This window comes from Talpa occidentalis, unplaced genomic scaffold (genome assembly GCF_014898055.3).
Source record: "Talpa occidentalis isolate TD23 unplaced genomic scaffold, MPIMG_talOcc4v2.1 talOcc4.6, whole genome shotgun sequence".
Classification (NCBI taxonomy): domain Eukaryota; kingdom Metazoa; phylum Chordata; class Mammalia; order Eulipotyphla; family Talpidae; genus Talpa; species Talpa occidentalis.
The window spans coordinates 28,503,745-28,528,073 of NW_023604972.1; the positions used below are offsets into that span (position 1 = coordinate 28,503,745).

Genomic DNA, 24,329 nt, shown 5'->3' on the forward strand with positions numbered 1-24,329 from the left:
TTAAATTTTTTTAAAAGATTTATTTATTTATACAAGAACTGGGGTACAGACCAGAGACTTGGGAGGGTGAGAGTATTCACCAGAGACAGAGTGGGGAGCAGAACAGGCAGATGGACGGAAGACACTGCTGAGGGAAGCAGCGGGTGAGGCAGAAGAAGTCTGCCACGCCATGTGGGTTTCTCCCTGGTAGGCCGGGAATCGAACCCACTCTGCAAAGGCTGCAGACAGCTTCACAGAGCAGCGCTCAACCTGCTGTGCCACGGGGGAGGCGCTAGGATGCTATTTCTATGTCTTTAAAAAAGATGAAGTATAATTACTGACAGTGAAATCACATAAATTGATGGAAATCCATAGGTTGATGGATTTTGACAAATACATATATCCTTGTAACTCACACCCCTATTAAGATACAGAACATTTCCATCACACCAGGGCATTTGCACGTTCCTCCCTCCAGCCCTAGGACAACCACTCTTCTGATTTTTATCGCCCCAGATGAATTCTGCCCTCCAGAACTTCACCTAAACAAAACCATACATTATGTGTTTTTGGTGCTTGACTGCTTTTGCTTAGCACAATGTTTTTGCAGTCCATCCACATTGTTTTCATGTATTCAGACTCCTTTTTCATTTGCATCCTTCCAGGACACCTTTGATAAGGAGAAGAGAGATTCCAGTATTAAGGAGAGGGAAGCACAATTGGACTCTGACTTGATTGCAACGCGAAATCAACTCAACCAGGTTCAAGACGAGTAAGAGGAATGCAAGTTATCTTTTTCCGAAAAGAATTTTTTGTTTGTTCTTCATTCAATTTTTAAGTTTGGAAGGAGAATAAGGACTCATATAAAATGTACATATTTGCAAATAAGTAATTTGTGGGTATGAGTTGAGAATCGTGAGTTGGGGCACAGACATCTATATATTATAATCCCTATAATCCTAGTCCCCTTGACTCCATGCCTGGAGCTCCTCCTTCTCCATAAGTGTATAAGCAGTACGTATTTATAAACAGAGGAAGATTGTTCCACGAACATCTCTCTTTTGAGAGGAAAATTACACAAGATGAAGAAGGGGAGGGCTAAAGAGAGTGAAAAATCAGGTAAAGAAAAAAATTGAGAGAGCAGAAGTAAGATGAAGTCTGCTGTTTCTGTTGGTCAATTGTACTCATGTCAAGGGTATATGTGCACCTGAAACAGTCATTCTATAAAAAAGGAACATTTCACAATTTTGGATAACTGTTAGGTATAAAAATGTATTTTAAAAGTCGAGCAATGCAGCAACAGACGTCAAATAGGTATTATGTGTAAAGTCAGGGTAGCAGTAAGGAATCACAGCAAAGAAAATTGCCAACTCTGCACGTGTTCTTGAGGAAGATAGACAGATGTGGATGAAATGGCATTCAGCACACCTACCCCACACCCAGCAGTCAGCCGTCTGTCCTACTCTAGCATTGCTCCACTGTTGACTCGGTGTGGGACAATGAGGAATCTTAAAACTAGTTAAGGCCTGCGATGGAGCACAGTAGGTCATTGTTCTATGAGATTTCCCCCTAAGGAAAATAGCTCCATGCCATCACAAAAGTAATACAATTTACTTCTTAGAGTGCATACAACACATCAAAAAACAAGGTGAAAATCACTTGTTATCTTCTCCCCATTAGCGTTTGGATTGTGCCTGTTCTTTGTGTGTGCTTGCAAGTGCACATGGAGTGACGGTCACACAGCCCCATTTATGTTTCCAACAGGATTCACAGTCAGTGGGTAGTTTTATAGCCGTGGGAGTCAAAATTTGCAACCATAACACATAAAGTATAATTCTTTTGCATTCTCAGAACTTATTACAATTAATGTCAGCTGAATTTGTAGTGCAGTAAGGAGGATTCTTAAATTTGCCACTTCTTCTCTGGTTTACTGTAATCTTTTTTATGTAAATATTCCAAATTCAAACTTCTAGGGTTTTTGCCCTCTCAAGGGATTCATTGTCTTCCTCCTCCCTCAGGCTAACATCTAGGGGTTGAGGGATACTTGCATGCGCTCCTGGTGCTGGGGGAGAGGGCTTTGGTTTTGTGCTGCACCCTGGGTTCTGGCAGACCTGAGTTCCACCTGGGCACTAGCATCTAATGCTGATGGGCACTGAGTTGTGGCTTGTTTGGTTAGATCCCCGGGGCATTTGCTTGTGACTACTCCTGCCACACAGGTCTCCATTTGTCTCTTATTTGAGAGCTAGACTTCAGGATTTTGCTAGTTGGCTCTTGACTTTTGCTGCACCAACTGGAGCCAGGGATTCTACCTCTCATCCCTATAGCTCTGTAGTTACTCATGGAGGCACCCTGTACCAGGAAACTGTGAACACTCTTTAAACAAACAAACAAACAAACATTATTGCAAACATAGAAAATTTGTAAGATAGTAGCAACAACATCTAGTCACCCTTTGCCCTATTTGCTTTACCATTTGTAATGTGTTCTCTCTATATATATATATATACCCTCATTCTCCACCTCATTTGAAAACTGCTAATAGAAAGGTATTTGCTGCATGACCCAGGATTTCCTAGTTTCGTCAGTTTGTTTTTTAACCCACCTGGAGTTCTCATTCTCTTTTATTTGAGACATCATAATTGATGGTGTCTGTCCCTTACCTTCTATGACAGCCAGCTCTCTCTCCTTCTCTTCTTTTGCCCACCTGACTCGAAAGCCAGGGTGCCACCTACTGTGGAATGAGTCACCCACAAAGGAGGTTTCCCATGTCTCACCTGTGGGACACCTGTTTGATTGTGACCCAGTTTCAAAGGTACAGATGCCTATACAGTACTGAATGGGGACAGGTCTGCCCAGCTTTGGCAAACCCCAGAACGCATAGTCTCTGGTTATGAATCTCACTCGTGTTCATCTCCTTGGTGCAGCCTGTTCCATTATCCACTTGAGTCTATCATCTACACATCTCCTACACCCATCCCTTTTTTCCCTCTTCTCTCACTGTTGCCCTATTTCAAGCCTCTGATACCTGTAGCGTCAACCAGTTGCTTTCTAATCAGTTTCTCTGCTTTCACTCTTGCTCTATGACAGCCCCTCTCCCACATAGGAATACAGATCATTTTATGGTATCAAATCACCTCGCTGAAAAAGCTGTCATTAGCCTCCTTTTAGATATTGTAAAAATATTCTAAAATTCTTTCCTGGGCTCTTGCAGGCCTGTGTGATCTGGCCAGCCTCTCACGCTACCCTCAGCTCAGGCCAGTTTGCCCTCACTGGTCTGTGTTCTGCTCCCTTGCTGTACGCTCTTTGCTCATGCTCCTGCAGAAAAGAGCGAGTCCTCCATTGGCTCTGTGATTGGCTGACCTTTATTATTCCCTGGTCTCAACTTGAATGTGACTTCCTCAGAGTTGGCCTGTGAGCAGTCTACATCAAAAGACCTTCCTTCTCCTCTCCTTCAGTGCTCCTCACAGATCTAAGAATGCACTTACAATTTGGGACATTAAAAAATTTGTTTGCATATTTATATTCTGCTAGACTGTAGGCTCCAAATGGCATCTTGTATTGCTGTTTTTACACAGTTGTATCTTCAACACTCAACACCATACCTGGCATATTGTAAATTCTCAATAATTTCCTCAATGGACTAATACATCTGTAAAACTTTTAAATGTTAACCTGCATAAAACAGTGCTTAGCACATGAATGTACCCCTGTTTCTTCTCCATATGTCATCTGAGGGCACCAAATTAGCATGTATGTTGCTTGAATGTATGTGTTCATACTTGTGTGTCATGTCTTGAGAGAAAAATACCGTACTTTATTCCTGTTCATATTCTATTTCCTCTTTTGATCTATTTTCTTCTTTTAATTTTCTGTGGTTTGATTAGAATGTTCATTTTCCTATATATAATTTTAAACACACATAACATTCACATTTGAATTAAATCATAACAGTTTTCTTTCAACCTCTAGTAGTCCTGTCATATATTATCTGGTACTTTGGATTTGTCTTAGACTTTAGACATTTCATTCGTGTGTGTGTGTGTGTGTGTAATATCTACTGTGTGACAAGCTCTATTTTAGGTGCTGGAGGTAGGAGATGAATAAAACAAAAATTTACCCTCAAGTAGTTTACAGTGTGTTTGTAATGAGATTATAAATGTGAGCCATTTGTTGGAGGAGCTCAGGAACAGGGGAGACAAGTGCTTGAGAGAGCCAGGTGTGACATTTGGAGTGACACTCAGAGGATGGAAGAATGGGGACTTTTGAGAGGAGGGACAAGGGAGGAGATAGAATTTTGGGTATCTCACATTACCTCCTATATTGTCTGATTGACTGGAATCTGTGGGGACTTGGTAGGGTTTCTGCTAACCCATTATTGCTCAATCTACTGCCCTGTCTAGGGGAGGCCTCCCCAGTGTTTGATCTTCCCTTCCTCATCTGAAGAGGAGTAGGGAGACAGGTGTGAATTAGAAAGCAGGTGCTCTTTCTTAGCTGCAGGACTACTGTGATGAAAGAGTGGATGTCCCAGGAAGGTAGGGTCAGAGACATCAAGGCCCCTCTGGACCTCTCACGGGCCCATTGCAACTTAATTGGAAACCACTTACTGATGGTTCCAATGGATGATGGATGTTCCTCATCCAACATCATTCATCACATTCTCATTTCTTTTTACCTCTAGCTACACTTAAAGACATAGTATCACTTATTATGATTTGCCTCCAGTGAAGAGAGTCCTTTGTACAATGATTGAGTTATGTTGAAAATTCAGGAAAAATTTTGCCCAGTAAGTGATGGAAGGCAGAGGCAGGAAGACACACTTGGTAGTCAAATGTAATTGTGCTCTCTTCTTTATAAAGGGGCAAATTATTATTATTTTTATTTACTAAGACTGGAAAATTAAGTCAAATGCAACTCTACAGTGCAGTGTAATAAAAATTGGTATTATATTACAAAACAGTGGAGATTTTGTAGAGAAAGGTACCTGGGGATTTGATATAATTAGAGCAGATGAATTAGGAGGGTGAGAAGGAGAAATTGAACAGGTTTCTTCGTATTTTACATTCAAATATTGACAAATACATAGTTTTCTAGAGATAGTAGCTCTATAATATTTTTGGGCTCGACATGAGGAAGGATGCTGGCATGTTTTTTCATGTAAGTGCACCATAATATTTTCAATATCATCTGATTGGATGCAGATGCCTTATAATTTGATCTTATTTATGTTGAATTTGTATCATATGCCAGTGTTCCCAAGAGAACCTATTCCTAGATTTAGAAAGTCTACCAATTTGGAAAATCTGTCTTTAGTTACTGATTTCTCTTACAGTCTGGCTGCAACTGAAAAGACTATTGAAGAAACCAAGACCAGATCGACCATATCCCTTTTGGCTGCAGAGGAGGAAATAAATCAGCTAAAAAAGCAGTAAGAAAAAAAAAATGACAGGATTATTGCAGCCTGCTGATTAATCTTTGAATTTAGCTTTTTGGGTGCTCCATTACAATATGAAAGAGCCTGTTCACAATCAAAGAGGAAAGGCAGCAATATTTTCATTAGTGTCTTACATATCTTTCTTACCACAAAAACATGATCAAAGCACAATATAGTATAAAAGGATCCAAAAGTCTCTTATAATTTGTAACCTCTTATAATTTCAGAGCCCATTATTATTACCATTTGACATTTCTTACAATTAGCACATTGAAAATAGACGTAAAATTACAAATTAATTTAAGTGTACACCTATGGACCCCATTTTTTCACTTAGTGGTATTTTTCTCTGTTTCTAGGGAAAAATTGCAGCTTAGTGGTAAATAGATGCATCCTCTCACATTTCTTGGGTATTTCTCTAATAATGAATATTTACTAATTTTTGATACTAATTTTCCACATTAGAAATAATGTGACTTTTTTGGTGGCAAGTCTTAGTTTAAATCTCAGATTATTCTCTAAATAAAAATTTCTAGAAGGGGAACATAAACACTGATCCTTTAAGGTTATTCCTTTGTTGATCTTAATTTTGATTTTTTCCCCCAAAAAGAGCAAGTGGGACTTATCTTAAAAACATATGTGTGTGCACATATGAATACCTTTCTATTGCATCCATACATGTTCCAGTTCTAATTTCTTCAGGAACACCCATGCATTTTAGCTTCAAGTATTGTTCTGCATTCCACTACTGTTTCCCCTCTCATCATCATTTTAATGTCTTATTTTCTATTTGATGTATCTTCTCAAATACTTTGATCATATTAGTGATTTCTTACACCACCGATTCTGTTCTTTGCTGCTTTAGTGCAGCTTTGAATTCTGCTATAGCATATTTAGCTTCTCCATGTCCTCCTTAAACTTACCTTTCTACCTTTTATCTTACCTTTTGCTGACTTCATCATAGTTTGTCCTCTGCTTATGACTTTTCCTGTTATTTTTATGATGGCCATGCCTCTTTGTATCTTAATGAGCATGCCGGTTTTATTTCTAAAACTTTGTTTCTGTAATACATGATTTTCATAGACCTTAGTATTATGGAGAGTTATTCAGTTTCCATTGTAGTTTTCCTCCATATTCCATCTGTTCAGAGAACCAAAGATCTAGTGAGGGTAGGAGGCTGTGTCTTTGAGACCAGTTTCTGGACTAGGCTTTGGAGGTCAAGTGCTTGCAGAGTTTTGTGCAATTAAGATCACTTCATTTTAGAACAGTGTGGCTGTAAGCCGGCTCTGCTCTGGCTAGAGGGTCTGTGTGTTTATCCTTCCTTCAGGAGTAATTTTTTCCACACAAGCTGCATGCATAGATTGGCTTCTGACCCTGGCAATTCAGTTCTTTGTTGATTTGTGTTCACTCCTCTGTTTTTCCATCAGACTTTTCCAAGGTAATAGTGGCATACTAAGTAGTCACCTGCCTTAAGTATGCCAGTTGTTGCTTATCTTTCCTCCCTCCGTCTTCTTCCTTTCTTTAAATTTTTTTCCCCGCCCTGTTCAGGCTTAAGAATCTTCAAGCCCAGGAGGATGCCCGCCACAGAAACTCAGAGCACAGGGCCTCGGACTACAGTAGCAGGAGTTCGGAGCGTCGTCAGAGTTCTGACCGGAGTTCAGAGCGGGGTTCAGAGACGCGGAGGTCAGAGCCCCGAGGCTCTCTGCGCAAAAAAAGCGTCCGGGAGGCGCACAGCCCAGAGAAGCAGAGCACAGACCAGCAGTGCGCAGACGTGATATCTGATTACGAGAAGCAGCTCCGCACGCTCAAGGATGAGATCGCAGTTCTGTCTGCTGAAAAATCTGCGCGCCGAGGAAGGTTTGACAAATTCTCACAAATCTTTTCATTTCAGCCCCTTTTGTTGAGTTAGTGATCAAAGTCTGGCTCGGAAAACAAAACGAAAAAAGATACCCCGAATCCAAACCCTAACAATTTGGGGGGCCTTCTCCAGAAAGAGAAAACCTCTCCTGGATTAGGGGTCCCCCAACCTGTGGGCACTGATTTCCTTGGGGCTCACGTTGAAGCTTAAGGAATGAAACTGGAGAGATGGCCAGAAGGAGAGCTTTCTGGTTCGAGAAAAGATTTACCTAGAACTATAATGCAAGAGGTGGTATCCACGTGGAATGTTTCAAAATACGACTATAGGGCATTCCCTCTTTTATATTTCACTTTGATGGAGGTTGTAGGTGAGTGTTCTTGTGAAAGCCCCTCAATTGGTGGACAGAATGTTAACCAGGTCATTCAGACAGTGTTAAGTGAGGGCAAAGTGGGTTGTTTCTCTCTGGAATCTATTTTTCTTGCTTGTTCCACCCCCCCCCCCCATTCACTCCCACCTACAGTTCTCATTCCCATAAATACCACATTAGTCTTTCATTTTGGGGAATTGCTCTGCCAGGATTGTGCTAGTGCTGTTTGTACTGGCTCCCAGTAACTGATTTTTGTGCATTTCTGCCCAATTCTGAGTTCAGTGACTTCACATTGATAGCTTGACATTGGCCACAAGTCTTTACTGCATCCTGGAAACTGGCAAACACTTTCAGTGAGTCCCCACACGCACATCTAGAGAGCCTGCATTTTGCTCTGTAGTTTCTTCTATAAATAACTTCCCTTTTGGAGGGTCCATATTCTTTGTCTGATAATTACTAGCAATGCCCTTTTCACTGAATCAGTGCTTTTCTATTCACTGAGTACTTAGACATGTACACCCAATCTTCTGCTCTCCATCACCAAACAGTACAAACTGTATGTAGGTGAAAACTCAGACTCTGAACAGGAAAAATGATTGCAGTTGGTACTATTGGTATGACAAGGTAGAGTTGAGATGAGAACATAGACCTTCCTCATCGTTCAATCAGTGTTCATCCCACTTTATACCATAAGGTTCGTGTGATGTGTTAGTACCCTGATTTTGGTATAAGAAATACTGAAGACTTGGTTTCTTTAACTCTGGCTTCTGATAACTGGCTCTAGGCCATCTGGTTATCTTTTCTGAGTACAAGTTCCTCATATGTAAGATGACCAGCAGTCAATGCTGGCCTCCCACAGCAGCAGATCAATTGTGGTACTTAGAGAGTAGAAATGTTTTATAAGTTCTACTTCACTATGCAAATAGTATTTCTTGGTTGTGGTCATATTTGAGGTCTCATGCAAGAGTCATGGAGGCAGCCATTTTGCCCTGCCTGCAGAGTCTAGGTCTTGTGGGTACCATCTGCGGTTTGTGTGGGGAGAAGAAGCAGAGCACTTCCTGGCCTGATTCTTGCATACCCGCAGGTCCACCAGGAGCCGGTCTCCTAGCCCTTGCCGTGGCAGCCGCAGCCACAGCCGCAGCCACAGCCGTAGCCACAGCCTCAGCCAGAGTCGCCGTCAGAGTCGTAGCCACAGCCCTAGCCACAGCCGCAGCCAGAGCCGCAGCCAGAGCCGCAGCAGGTCAGCCAGCCCCACCACCGCAGTCGCCAAGGTCAGGACCCCATCTCCGAATCGTGCCAAACTGTCCAGTGTGGCACGAAAGGCTGCCCTCTTGTCCCGGTTCAGCGATGCCTATTCTCAGGCCCGCCTGGATGTGCAGTGCTTGCTGCGGCGCTGCATCGACAAAGCTGAGACGGTGCAGCGGATCATCTACATTGCCACCGTGGTAGGTGACACTCAGCGCACCACTGCGCTTCAGAGGTCCTTGGGCAATGTGGGGAGACAGCAGTTTGGTCAACTGAACAGTACAGTTTAAAAAATTACTCTAAAGTCACTGAAGGAGGGTGGGATTTCCAGCTGCTTCCCACCCCCCCCATCCCTTCCCTGTCATTCATTACTGTGGGATGAATCGTATTTCACAGTTAATAACTATTCATATATTAATACTTCTGTTGACCAAACATTTATTGACATCTCCATAAATGTAGGACTATCTCAAATGGGTTAATACGGAGTGTGGATTTATCCTGAATCTTCTAATGTGGGCATGAGTGTTCCAGGGTATACATTATTGCCAAAGGCTGTGATTTTGATTGATTTTCTTCTATTCTTAGAAAAACCAGAAGACTGATGGCATTAACTTTTTTGTTTATTTAACTAAGATTAGTTACTAATGCATAATATATTGGCAATATATTAGCTGCTTGAGTATGGCAGATTAAAAAGTGCTTATATTTAATCCTTAGTTCCCCAAACAAAATCATTTTTTCTATAGGTACCATATTGAGATACTGAGTCTTTTATGGGAACAGTTAAATATGACAAAATAATGCATCAGTGTAAGAAAAGAATTATCAGCTACTGAACTTATCCCATGTATTTATTCATTTATATCACAGGTCTGAAAACTATGACCTGTGGCCCATATGTGGCCCAGTCTATCTCTGAGAGAAATGTCACCCAAGAGCTACGAATATAAGGCTGTTATTTTAATTTTAATTTTTTTTTATTTTTTAAAGATTTATTTATTTATTTATACTAGCATTGGGTATAGTCAGAAGCACGGGAGGGTGAGAGAATTCACCAGAGCCAGAGCCGGGAACAGAATAGGCAGAGTGACGAAATACCCTGCTGAGGGAAGCAGCGGGTGTGGCAGGAGAGGTCTGCGCGCCGTGTGGGACCCTCGCCAGTGGCCGGGGATCAAACCGGTGCTGCAGAGGCTACGGGCAGCTTCGCAGCCCAGCTCTCAATTGCTGCGCCACCAGGGGAGGCCCATAAGACTATTTTTACATTTTCAAAGGTTTGGGGAAAAGAGTGATGGAGACAACATGTGACCTACAAAGCCTAAAATATTAAAAAATATTTAAATATTTAAAAATAGTTCATATTTGCCAACCCCCTGGTTTATGTAATTAAGCATCACTGAGTGGGTTGAAGTTGTGTAAGTGTAGCAGCTATGTCTTTCATGCATAACTGAGTTTTCTCAGGGTATGCTATATTATACATACTTAAGTGTTTATTGAATTAATAAATGCCCAGAAACATGCCAGACACTTGGTAGTGACTATATGACATAATCGCCTGCTTGATTATTTTCTTTTATTTCTTGACCAGTGATAATATGCTGCTGTGGGATCCCAGTTTCCATTTACTTTTCAATTACTCATGTAACCCCAGGTCATTGATCTCTCTAAATCTGTGTTCTGTCCTACATCTGGGATTACCATAACAATGGTGATCTGTATTGAAATTAGTGGGTATAACTAGTCATATGTATTTGTGTACTTTTCAAAATTTAGATGTATTTTTTCTTCCAGATTAAAAATAGTTTTGGTCACTTTGTTTAGTTAGTAGAATCCAATAGGATGTTGAACATTTGATGGACATTCTTTTCATTCCTTGCTTTACATCTTTTCCTTCTACCAAATGAATTTGCGGCTTTTTTATGTATAGGAGGCATTCCATGTAGCTAAGATGGCATTCAGACATTTCAAGATCCGTGTGAGGAAATCATTGACACCATCATATGCAGGGTCGAATGACTTTGAGGATGCTGTCTCGGATTATATCATCTGTCATCTTGATCTCTATGATTCCCAAAGCAGTGTTAATGTAAGTGTCAGATCTCTTATTGCAACTGGTTTGCAGCTGCTGCTATTTGAATGCTAATTTGAATACTAATTTCAACACTACACTGAGTACTAAGAAATCAGAAATCCATCCAGTGCTTAGTATTGCTTCTATGTTTAAAGAGCATAAATGAGCAGCAAGCAATTTGCTTTGTAGAAACAGTTATTCTCAGCAGTTTCTTTCTTAGACTTTTTATGGGGAAAAATATTCTGAATTTTATAGTCCTAGTGTTTAGATGGGCCTTTAAGATTGAAAGAGATGATGCCATCCATAGTGCTTCAGAGCAATGGCTTTGGGAAAGAGGATGGATTTGCATCCTGGTTCTGCCAATTCCCAGCTGTGTGACCTTGTACCTTTACTTCACCTCTCTGTGCTTTCGTTATTTAATCTTTAAATGGGAGTAGCAATGGTCATGACCTCATAGAGTTCTTGAGAGGACTGAATGAAAGCAAAAGCAGGTAATTTGCTTAGCACAAACCTTGGTACATAGTAAATTCTCAATAAAAGCAAGCTATAATAATTGTTATTGCTTGGGTTATGAACAAATCAGAGTTCTGTGTTGGCATACCATAATAATTGCCTAAAATAGAAAGGTAGAGAAGTAATAAGGAAAAGCCAGGAATGAATTTTTCTTTTCTTTCTTTCTTTCTTTCTTTCTTTCTTTCTTTCTTTCTTTTTTTTTTTTTTGAGGCTCTTGGTTTTTAGACTCTCGGTCACTTTTGCTTCACGTCCTCTTCCTCCTTCCTGGTTAACGAGTCCTCCTCTAGTTGAACTTGTTTTTGCCCCCATAACTGGGTGCTCGTTTCCCACCTCCCATCTCATAATGCTGGAATTGCTAGAGCTTCTTCTCACAGCTTGGTAATAAGGTGATGCTATGTTTGTTTTTCAGGATGTGATCCGAGCCATGAATGTCAATCCCAAGATTTCCTTCCCTCCTGAAGTTGACTTTTGCATCCTCAGTAACTTCATCCAGGAGATATGTTGCATTGCCTTTGCGATGCAGACTTTAGATCCACCCCTAGATATTGCATTTGGGGCCGATGGAGAAGTTTTTAATGACTGCAAGTAAGAGACATAGGAGTAGCAGCTAAGGGGTTCTTTTTTTTTTTTTTTAAACTTTCATTTCTTCTTTTTTTTAAATATTTATTTATTTATTTATACAAGCACTGGGTACAGTCAGAAGCGTGGGAGGGTGAGAGAATTCACCAGAGCCAGAGCGGGAAACAGTACAGGCAGAATGACGGTACACTGCTGAGAGGAGCAGCGGGCTCGGCAGGAGAGGTCTGCGCACCATGTGGGACCCTTGACCGGCGGCTGGGGATCGAACCGGTGCTGCAGAGGCTGCAGGCAGCTTCGCAACCCAGCGCTCAACCGCTGCACCACCAGGGAGGCTCTAAGGGGTTCTTTAAACATAAATCATCTTGTCTCTATTTCCTGGGGATAATTTGGGGTAAATAACTCTTGGTGGGAAAATTAGGCATTTCCTGGGTTCCGGACTCTGCCATTTACTTCTCTGTACTATAGGGCAGGGCCCTCTTCTGGGGTGATTTCCTTCCTCAATCAAATGTGATTCAGAGGTGATGTTATGATTGCCATTGAACATATTGGTCTTGTGGGGAAAGAATGAGTACCTGGAGCCCAGAACATTTCTATATAAATACAAACTTCTCTTTTTATTGGTTTTTAAAAAATATTTTGAGATATAACCAACACATAAACATTGTACGGTTTGTGTTTGGGATATATACTGCAATGATTCTGTATGTGTATATATTGTAACATGATGACGGTAAGTTTCGTTAACACTTGTCCCCATACATAAATTACAAAAATTTTTTTCTTAGAGATAACTTCTAAGTTCTATTCTCTTGGCAATTTTCAAATATGCAATATAGTATCAACTGTTGTCCATCACATTCCCATGACTAATTTATTTTATAACTGGAAGCTTGTGCCTTTTTGACCCCCTTCACCCATCTTGCCCACCCCATTCCCAGCATCTGGCAATTGCTAATTTTTCTCTGTTCTATGACCTTAGTATTTTTCTTCTTTTTTTTAATATCCCACATGTAAGAGAGATAATAAGGTATTATTTGTCTTTCTCTGCCCTACCTTGAGGTACACCCATGTTGTCACAAATGATAAAATTTCATTCTTTAGTGGATGAATGCTATTCCATATGTATGTAATAATATGTCATGGGTATCTTAAATATATCACATTTTCTTTATTCATTCATCAGTGAATAAATGGGTTATTTTTCACAGCTTGACCATTGTAAATAATGCTGCATTGAACATGGGGGTGCATATATATTTTAGAGTTAGAGTTAGTGTTTTTGTCTTTGCATGAATATCCAGAAGTGGGAGTGCTAGATCAAATGGCAGGTTCCACTTATTATTCCAGACTGTTGAGCTGTTTTTCGATACTGTCATCTGGTTTTTTTCTTTACCCACTCCCCACTGTTGGGTTCTTTTCTCCCTACACTTCATGGACATCAGTGATGGGCATGTTGATTTATCATGGGACTCAGAGAGCCCTCCCCATTTTTATTCAGGCTCTCACTGACCCATTAGCTGCCCATCTTTCCACAGGATTATTGAGTCACTTTCCAACCCACCTACTTAAGTCAGTCACCCCCTACAGTTTTTGTATTTTGTCTACAAAGATAGATGAGAAATATTGAAAAAGCCCATGAGACTTCAGTGGTTCACATAGTTAGCATTTCCCTAAATTGCAGCTTTTGTAATCCTCAGAAGAGAAGGAACAGGATTAATTTAATATGACTTGTTCTTAGTGAGTTCATGCTGGTTCCTTGCTAACACTAGCTCTTATTTTAAGAGTCCACAATCATTTTAATAACAGAATCATGATTTATATTTATCTAGATATGAACATAATAAAAAATGAAATTTTACACTGGTGCCCTCCCTCCCCCACAGCTTATGGTACATAATTACTTATCGTTGCTTGTGCTTTTGTGTGTTTATTACAGGTACCGTCGCAGCTACGACTCTGATTTCACCGCTCCTCTGGTCTTCTACCACGTGTGGCCTGCTCTCATGGAGAATGACAACGTCATTATGAAGGGAGAAGCAGTTACTAAGAGAGGGGCTTTTGTACGGTGGCCTTGCATAATGACAGTTCATCCCCAGTGTTTGATTCACAAGTTCGAGAACATTTATAAAGCCAGAGATTCTATAACAGAAGTATAAAGAATTATTTGATAAGATTTCATACAAAGGAGACAAAAGGAACTAGCTGGGAAAGGTTCTTTGGTTCCTTCACCGTTTCTTGGAATTAACTGGCAATAATTTCTCTGTTGCCTTATTTATAAGATGGAACTAGTCCTACTTGCCTCTTCCATCTTAGAAATATAATGCTATAGTAAGGGCAGAGCCCTTTCAGCTTACTTATTTAGAGATCCTCTATATTTCTAGGCATTTAAAAGTGAGTACTTAATTGGATATCATTTATATTTCTGAGCATTTAAAAGTAATTAACTTTCAGGAAACATTTGTTCAATTTTTACCCAGCATTCTCCATTTTAAAAAATGGTGAATATGCCCTGCTTTTCTCTCCTTGGTATGATATGTAGGAAGAGGGGAGAAATAGAGAAAAAGAGACAGAGAAGGTGGGGAAAGAGGAAGCAATCAGTTTTGGAAGGACTGTTTTGAATATGTTAAATGACTGGGCAGCCTTCTAAATGGAGTCCTAGGTCTGCAAGTCTATGAGTGTGTGTCTTGTGTTGGTGTTGGAACAGGGTGACCACAGTTGGCTTGGATAGTCTGTATAATTCATACCATGGAGTTTTAACCTTGCCCTTCCTAGAAATGGTTAAGTAAATTATAAAATGAAGCTCCTCAGTCCAGAGCAGACCTGAGTGGTCTTTGTCTCTGTTCTCTTTGAACAGAGAATGGGGAAGGTGCATCATGGTAACCTTTCACTTATATCATGGAAGTGGAGAGTACAATTTAAGAGACCTTAAGCTGAAACATTCCACTATAGATAATAGTATCTCAGTAAACTATTTTGTGCTGTGAAAGTTCAGCACATAGAAAATTGAGTTGTGTTGACCTGACAGCCCCGTGTGCTTTCCAGTGAATGAGCTCATAAGACAGGCTTCTTGCCCCTGCAGTAATCACCATCTGTTAGTACACTCATTGTGGACTGTCCTCAGTGCAAGGAAGAAAGAGCAAGTAGCCACTGTTCTTAGGTTCTACATGACATAGCAGCTGCCTTTTAATTTCCTCCTTTCCCATCAAGCATTTCACCATGTTTGCCCAAGCTAAAACTCTCAAAAGTCTCAAAATTACTGTTACAGGGCAGGGAGAGGGGCAGCCCAAACCCTGCAAAACTGCCTATTCTAAATGGGTTCTGCCATCCACCACATCAACGCAAAACATATGAGACTTTAATGGGAAGGAACTTTAATACAACTAGGAAACAATAGAGGAAAGGCAAAGAATCAAGTTTCTAAATCAAGCACCCAAAGTTACCCGTTCCCTCGTGGGTAAAACTCCATCCAAATGGGATTGGCTCAGAGCAAGGCCCCAAAGCCTGCCACAAGTCTAAAGTATCTTCCAGTGGGGACCCACAGAAAAGGGTCAGAAACAACCAGACAAGCCTGGAAGGAAAAGAGCAAAATCAAAATCAAGATAAAAGCTGCCATTGTCACCTCCCCACGGGTCTCACCCACATCTGTGTCACCCAGTCCACGACCAAAAGACAAGCGCAGTTTCTTCACGTGTCTCTAGGCTCCATGTGCCTCCTCCAGGTCTCCTTCTGGCTCCATCCTGCTTCCTCCCTCAGTCTCCTCTGCAGCTTCTTCTCTCCCTGCTCAGCTCCACCCTCCCTTGGGTGGGGCAGGAAACCTGGAACCTCCCCCTTTCCTGGGGACCACCCTGTTACAATCACCCTTTTAATTTTTATTCCACCATATCTATGGTGGCACAGATCTGGGACCACCCTGTTACATGACTTCCTCCAAAAAACAACTCCTTCCTTTTAGAAGAAGTTGGAAAAAAGATAGGATTGAACAAAGAGAAATTTGGCAATAACTGGCAGTAATTTTTTGCTGGTAAAATCTCATTACAGTGAATATAGTTGTCTTCATACTCACTAAAGAATAGGTGGCAGCAGTGGTAAGTCATTCAATCACTCTTTAATTCATTTTATTAAATTATTACACAATTATTGATGATCCAAGCACTGTGCATAGGTGTTAAGGATTCAGCAATAAACAGACACAAATCCCTGCCCACAGGATGCTTATATTCTTCAACACTTGCAGATTTAAATGTAATTTCTTAACAATTTACACATTAAAACAAAATTCTATGAACATCAAGAAATTGAACATACCGAAGTTCATTGTAATGGTATTTTATTTGAGAAATACCATAAAGATATTGTCAAAGATTGGACAGTTATAGGGAATGACAGGAGACTACCTCATGCTGGTGGCTGGAAATGGGCATTGCAGTCAAACCAATCTATGTGCAATGCCTCTCATTCACGGCATCTGCTTATTAAGCCCTGTGAGTTATCACAATCGATTGACTCATTTTTTTCTTCTTTCTTTCTAGTGGAATTCTGTGCGATCTGTGAGTCGATGTCGAAGCAGGAGTTTAAGCCCCATCTGCCCCCGTAGCCACATTGGTTTAAGCACGGTACTTATCTGTCTAATCATTTTTACACAAACTATCCCCTAGTTGATTTTTTTTCTTCAACACTCCCCTATAAAGTTGGGTCATAGCCCAGGTGCAATCTGAAACTGGTCCCCATACACAGGGGGCACGGAGCAGCTGAAGGAGAAGGCAGTCCATTCCATTTTGGCAGGTGGCAGTTTTAATAAGGGAACTTTGCTTGGGCAATTGCAAGACAAGTAGTTTTCCATGCCTGCCCCCAAATGTGAAATGTTTTTATAGTGGATTTAACTGGTTTAGTTGTATGTGCCATCCATATGGTTCTAGAAACACACTTTAGCTCAGGGATATGTCCTTGTTTAGTTTGTGGGATTGGGGAAGGCAAGGGGAACCCACATTCCCAGGAGTGGTGGTGAGGAAGCTCTGTTGACCAGGTTTAGCTCCTCAGTCAATAGGCAGTCACTGTCTTTTGATTGTCTTCCCTGTCATTCTACCCCTCAGTGGCATGTCCACACGCCCCTCCCCCACACCCTCTCCAGTCTTCCTATCATAACCTGTTTCCTTCAGTCTCTATAGACACTGTTTTGGTTCTCTCCCTGGGGTGTGTATGTGTCAAAGGCTGATTAGATTTACAACTTCAAGGAGCAGAGGAAAAAAGGGCAAATTTCCGCCTAAGAGTTTTGGGGTAATTGCTATTTAAAGATCTTTCCTCACTTTCCAAGGGATTTTCCTCTTAGCATCTTAATCAGGCTTTGTTGCAAGTTCTTGGACCTCAATCCACAGCAACGTGAACTCTCCTACCTTTGCAAACCAGCACGCTGAGGTTTCTAACTTTAGTTCTTCCAACTTTTAACTCAAGTTCAGCCTCAGTTGGGCATTAGTAGTCAACTGAACTGCCCACAGCAGAGGCCTGCCTGCTGCAGCAAACATTCCTTTCTCTTGTTTGCCACAGAGTGCTCTGCACAATTTTCAAACAAGCACATTAAAGCAGCCCCCTACTCACATGGCCGTTCCAGCACCAACCTCCCCTCTCTACCCCGCACATAGTGGCCAGCACAAGATTCCCTTTCTGATGCTCCTCCCCAAAGCCAGGCAATTAGGAGGCTGGTGCAGGCCACCCCTCCCTATTTAGAGATTGATGACAGCACAGGGCTCCCCCATCAATGCCTCTTTCCCTAGGCCCATTTCTTTGGTCTCCTGCCTAGTTACTAATAGTTGGCCAGCTTACCAGGTGTAATCTGAAAGGGCCTCTGTACACAGAGGGTAAGGAGAGAATGAAGAGAAAGACTGTCCATATTGGTAGCTGGCAGTTTTAATAACTGAAAGGTTCGGCGCGGTAAAGAAAAGGAGAGCCAGGCTACATTTCTCAAAGGGAGGGAAAGTTTATTGCGCCCCAGGCGGACCTCACAGACCCAAGGCGGGGGTCAGTGGAGTCGCGCACGTTGTTAGGGGGAAGCAGGGTTTTATAGGGTGAGGAGAGGTCAGGTGGGTAGTTGGGCTCTTTCGGCGGGAAAAGTCTGTAGGGCAGGTAGAGGTTCTTTGTCTGAGATGAGACTCTTAGTGGGAGGGGGGAGGCTCATTGTCTGAGTCCTCCAGGCAGGTATCAGCATTCCTGCCCCCCAGGTGGGCTTCCTGGTTGGCTCCTGCATTCCGGCTTTCTGCATGGACCTTTCAATAACCAAGAGAACTGACTGTGGAGGCTTTGTCTTGGGTGGCTGGAAGACAAGTAGTTCCCTCCCGGCCTGGCCTGACACCTCCCCCACTGTCAACATTTAGATAAAGGCTTAACTACTCCAGATGGCTTTAGAAACTCATTGTATTTCAGGGATCTCTCCTTGGGCAGCTTCTAGGAGCAGGGAAGACCAGTGAAGTACACATTCCTGGGCGGGGGATGCCAAGGAGCCTCTAATAGCCCGGCCCAGTTCCCAGGCCAGTAGGCCATCACTGTCTTGTGATTGTCTTTTCAACATAGGTGATTGTAAGTCTATAGTTTGGAAGAGAACCCCAAACTGCCCTGGGCTAAGGAATTTTTCATTCTAGAAAGAAGGAAGTAAAGGTAGTTTTATTTTCCTTATTTGAAAGAATGAGACTTTACTCATTTCATGGTTTTCATGGTTTTATTTTTATCTTTAAATGAAAACTGGCTATTAGATGTCAGTTAATCTTCTTAAAAGAGGGTGGGGCCCCTAAATCAACTGATCACAGTAGGCATCCCTGGTTACTCTAAAATGTATTTTCTGAATTTCGAGAAATAGCTCAAATGGTCTGGATTTCACTATTGTACAAAGGGCATTGTAAGTATTAATTTTCTTCCAAACTTCAAAATAGGAAGAATAAGACCAGTTTCTTTGTGTATTAGTTCTAGGGAGCATTATTAATATGTCTTTCAAAGAAAACAGCAGTGGAAACTACTCTGAAAACTAAAAACATTCTTATAATTCACCAGTGATCATATATTCAATAAATAATATTTAGTCAATGCCTTTGACTACAGAGGGCTGGACCAGGACATGTGGGCACCAGATAGGCTAATAATTTGCTGTTCCCTCAAAATAAAAATTCCTCAAATATTTTTTGACCTTGTTTTAGGGAGAGGGGTGGAGAACCACATCTGGCAACACTCAGCCTCTCTGAAATTATCTCTACCAGTGCAGCTCCAGCCCGAAAGTCCTAACAAAACCAAAACCAAGTGACCCCCACACTTAATAAGACCCTCCTTTCCTGCTGACTTTAATGAGCATCTATTGTTACTTCTACTTGTCCTTTATCAAACATTCCTTCTGTATCTGAAGGATTCTAATAATTAAAAATGGGCTTTTCCCTAAATGGCTTTCAATATAGGAAGATCAATACGATTAAACAAGGTAACTGAATATGTGAGATTTGATGTAGCTCATCAAAGAGGCGCAGAGAAGATAGATTTCTTCCACGTTTAGCAGTGAGGAGGGGGCTTGTGGGGGAATTGGTATTTGAGCTTATCTTTTAGACTGGATGGAATTTTAATGGGCTGGGAAACTGAGGAGAAATATCCAGATGAAGGAAATGGCTGGAGAATGAAAAAGCCATGTATTGGACACAGTTCTTTTGCTCATGGAGATTTTAATATAACACTCTTGTCCTTATTCATGAATACATATTTACAGTAGGCAGAAACAAAAGGACTGCATTTAGTGGGCTGTTAAAAAGGACATCTTGAGAGTTTTATACTGGAAGAATTGCAATTCTCATTCTAACAGGCATCTTCATCTCAGGAGAAAGAAAAATATTAGACCCCTTTGTGCTTACAGTCATGGCGAGTTTTACCACTGGGCACTCCAGGAAAGCTTATCTCTATAATAACCCCCTGGATAAATTTTTGCCTGGGAAGAACAAACTAAGCTTCAGATGAGAATAAAATATATCCTCAAACAGTTGCCAACTTTCTGATCCTTTCCCCCATCCTCTTTTTACAAAGGCTGGGTACATTTACAAAATAAAAATATTTTTGGTTAGTCTGGCTTTTTGCCTTATTTCAGTCTTCTTGGTGACCCATCAGGTCTTACATCATTGTTAGTGTGTATTTACCTAGAGCCTTGTGAAGCTTAGCACAAGGGTGATGCTTGTAGGCAGTTATTTCTGAGACGTGACAGACCTACAGGTACACATGGTGGCTTTTGTTCAATAAAAACAAAGCTAATATTTGAAAAATAATTCTTTTCTGGCTGCCCAATAGCCCTCCTCAGTACAGGAGCATTTAGGTATGTGAGATAATGCATCTAAAGGATCTGCCAGAGAATATTTGATCACTTTAACTTTAATTACTTATTTTAAATAATTACCCTAGTTATTTAATTATTGTTTTCTGGGAAACATTGAATTCAATATGACTCCTGAGTATCCAATCTCAAAATCTTTGGCAACCATTAAAACAAACAAACAACAAATAAATAGTCACTGAACCCACCTTTAATTAACAATATAAATGAAAATAAATTGAATGTTCATGGACTCGTAGTGCTTAGTAGGAGGAAAAATTGTAGACCTAACGTGTCTCAAGAGGGATTCAAAAACAAATCTCTGGTTTTAGGGGGGAAATGTCAAAACAATTCCTTCTTTGAGCTCTGTTTACTGTGAAATCCACATTACGCTTTTATATTTTCTAGATATCTCGAAGCCGGAGTCCTTCTCCAATAAGATGTGGATTGCCAAGTAAGTTTCAGATGGATCAACTTTCTGCTTTTTAATGCTCTTCTTAATAATCAGTCTTGGGGGCTCCCCGGTGGCGCAGCGGTTGAGCGCTAGCTTGCGAAGCTGTCCGCAGCCTCTGCAGCGCCGGTTCGATCCCCAGCTGCTCCCCACCTGCTCCCCGGCCACCACCGGAGGAGGGTCCCACATGGTGCGCAGACCTCTCCTGCCGCCCGCTGCTCCCCTCAGCAGTGTACTTCGGTCCTTCTGCTTGCTCTGCTTCCCGCTCTGGCTCTGGTGAATTCTCTCACCCTCCGTGCTTTTGACTGTACCCAGTGCTTGTATAAATAAAAATAAATAAATCTTTAAAAAAAAAAAATCAGTCTTGTACAGCAAAACAAATGTTTTGCTTCCTAGGGAATATCTTTTACTTCACGTGTTTCATTTCTGGACCTTCTTGTTGATGGTGCATAAGCAGTTTCCATGACTTGCATAGGCTAATAAATAATTATTATAAAGAATAATAATGACTTACATAGGCTAATAAGTAATTTTTATAAATGTTTAAATAAATAAGCCAATTGAATGGTTTATGAATGTGAACCTAGCTTAACCACCCCTGTTTCATTTACATCCTTTCTAAAGATCCTTCCCAATAATGAGCTTTTTTTTTTTCCTCCCCAGGGTTTTGAAACAACCAGCCATGTTCCTTTGCCGCAGAACATCTCTAACAGCGACTTCCCCAGCACTTGCCTCCACCTGCCTGCTGTGTCTGCCTCAGACCTCACTTAAGATAATGTGAAAAGGCAATTCTGTATCGCTGCACGCAGAGAGTTAAATGTTTTGGCTCAGTGCACTTGTAACTTCAGACAATTGCATTTTATTTTATTTTATAGATACAAATTCCATCAATTTGATAAAAACAATTGCATAGGTGTTTAGGATCATATTCATTTGAAGCAAAGTCCATCACCCAGGTTCAGGATTTCCTGAGAGACTAGACTTGTTTAGAAAACCTATATTAACAAAACTGGGAAATCTTTACTATGCTGATTCCAAAAGACAAGGCATTTTAGTTTACAAATTGATCATCAATACTGTAATTGCTGGTATTAGCTTTAAATTGAACACAATATTGTGGTTTTAATTTTTCTTTTAAGGTTTGGAAGACAGCCGTAAGCTCAGGGTGAAGAGCCCATACCAGTGGCTAAATGTCAAAGATGGTGACTCACCAGCTTGCAGCTCAGGGGCTTGTTTTCTTCTACTTTGAGAGCGGCCCCTGCAGTGGAGTGGAGAGTACTGTATACAGAAGATACTGGGGTTTTCCTGCTTCATGATGCAGAGCAGTGATTTAGATAGCAGCCAACTTTGTGCTAAATATTGATTGCTTTGTGTCCTCCCGCCCCAACTTGGGATGTTTCACCCTGTTTTAATGCACATGTAAATATAGAAGCTAGCTGGGATGTGTTACCATTCCTCCAGATTTTCACAAATTCAGACCTTCTGTGAACTTCTGCTGACAAAAATGCCTAAACTTAAGACCTAAAACCAGTAGCATTTTTTATTGATTTTCAAAGATCTGTCCCTTGGATAGCTTCCTTGCGAAGTGTTATTGAAAGTTCAAGATAATAATGGAGTGTGGCTTTCTCAAGATAAGTGATGCTGTTTTTGTACCTTTCTTTTTCACTTTAAAGACAACTTTAAGCACCAGTCTCACATGTAACTGTTTTCCCATGTGCCTTTTGAAGAGAAACTGGATTGGCCACAGCTCAGTTGGCATAAATTCAGTGTCAAACCATCACCTGGGGGACATCAGGTGAAAAAAACCCAGGTTTCTCTAAAGCATTTTGTCCCTTGTGCAGAGCTGAGGGGGCCACCACTTCAGCCCCCACCCTTGGGGGCTCCTCAAGTGTGAGGTTCTTTTGCTCCCTCTGTGGTTATGTGGCCATCGTTTTGCGGCAAGGCAGTGTTTTGGAAGGAAAACTTGGCCACAGGTAACTCTAGTTCCAACTTGGTCTTCACCTTTCTCTGTGCCCTGAACGACTTACTTCACCTCTCTGAACCTCAGTTTCATTGTAGAGTGAGGAGGTTGGACGAGATTAATGTCACAGCTGCCCCAGACTCTGACATATTTTATTCAGAATATGTTGAAATGAAATTCAAAGTTAATATAATCCAAATGCGTATCTCCTTTAAAACAATGAGTGCAGCATTATAGCTGTAAAGTAATTTTTAATGGAATAAAATGTGCTTAAATAACAAAGCTTGGTTATTACCACCTTAGAAGAGAAAATTAAGTTGTCAGAGATTTGGGCTGTGCTGGCATCATCGGTCAGTGCTGTCGTTGGATGTGGTTCTCTGAAAGGGTGGGCCACATTGGGTAGAGTTTTGAGCAAACACTTTACAGCTCGAAGTGCATTCCTGGAAAAGTTGGCATATATTAAAGCCATGCAACAATTACTTTGAGTTATATGTTAAAAGCTCTCTTCTAATTCTCGCTAAATAATGAGAACCCCCACATATCAGACTTCACATGAGGGAATGCATGGCCTGGTTTGCTGTGTGCTGGGTCCAGCCACCTGCTGTTTCTCAAGTCTCTGATGTGAAGTGTAACCACTCAGGGAAGGGTAAATAGTCTAGAACAATTTTTGGAAAGGATCCAACAAAACCAAAAGAGGCTGACCTATTTTTATTTCATCTGAACATGCTCCTTAACCTTAATGGCTTTGAAAAATGAAAAGCTCTTGCTTTGTAACCTAGGTAAATGTTAGTTTCTCTATTAATATTAATATCTAACAATAAAATCAAGAAAAAGAGTGCTCTGTATCTGTAGTTTCTTTGCCACAAAATGCTTTCCGTGCAGATTCCTTTCCCCCATCTTCACTCTGAGGTCTGAACGAGGGCCACGGATTCATGTAGTAAATCCCTCTGGTGCCTCTGCTCTGGGGTGGGCCCAGATTGCTGCAAATCCACGTTGTAGCTTAACTGCCAGCTTTGGTTTATTTTATCTACAATGCAATATCATCATATTCAAGATATACCCAGTAGTGCTAAGTAGAATAGTTCTGTGCTGCCCATAGCAAACCCAGGTGTTGTCAGTGTTGTAGAGAAGAAACCTATTCATGCAACATGCCGTGTAAGCTTCTTCCAGGTCTTTTATTTCAGAATAACATTCTGTTCTGCTTTATGTTATCCCTCCAGAGTCTGTAGCATCATTTCTTTTATTTATTGGTGTCTTTGTTCATTCATTCACTCATACACACGGGCCCAGTGTGTCAGGTGCAGTGCATGCTGCTAGGGATGCATGGTGGCCATGGTGCCAGCTCCTCTAGAGCTTGATGGCACACTCAGATGCATTCCTTGGTGCCTTTCCTGTCACAGCGAACATATATGATGGAAGAAAAAATTTACAGCCAATACAACACTTAAGAGAGAATGTCACTGGAAGAACGTAATATGTTAATCTGGTGGGCAGATGCCCACATATAAGGAAGATGATGTTCAAGGTGATAGGGGACATATGGTGAACTACA

General features: G+C 41.2%; 1 protein-coding gene across 2 annotated transcripts in view; it reads left to right on the forward strand.

Moving 5' to 3' along the window:
* SPATA18 (spermatogenesis associated 18) overlaps positions 1 to 23,581 on the forward strand; it is a 40,677-nt gene extending 17,096 nt beyond the window's left edge. The window contains exons 4-13 of one of the 2 annotated variants that reach the window (XM_037529868.2): positions 645 to 751; positions 5,309 to 5,404; positions 6,959 to 7,267; positions 8,720 to 9,080; positions 10,808 to 10,966; positions 11,874 to 12,049; positions 13,980 to 14,103; positions 16,573 to 16,656; positions 20,775 to 20,820; positions 21,481 to 23,577. In XM_037529868.2, coding sequence (XP_037385765.1) covers positions 645 to 751; positions 5,309 to 5,404; positions 6,959 to 7,267; positions 8,720 to 9,080; positions 10,808 to 10,966; positions 11,874 to 12,049; positions 13,980 to 14,103; positions 16,573 to 16,656; positions 20,775 to 20,820; positions 21,481 to 21,488 — 1,470 coding nt within the window. In that variant the 3' untranslated portion in view covers positions 21,489 to 23,577. Of the gene's footprint in view, positions 1 to 644; positions 752 to 5,308; positions 5,405 to 6,958; positions 7,268 to 8,719; positions 9,081 to 10,807; positions 10,967 to 11,873; positions 12,050 to 13,979; positions 14,104 to 16,572; positions 16,657 to 20,774; positions 20,821 to 21,480 lie in introns of both variants that reach the window. The other variant, XM_037529869.2, reaches the window with a different exon arrangement.
* The last annotated feature ends 748 nt before the right edge of the window (positions 23,582 to 24,329 follow it).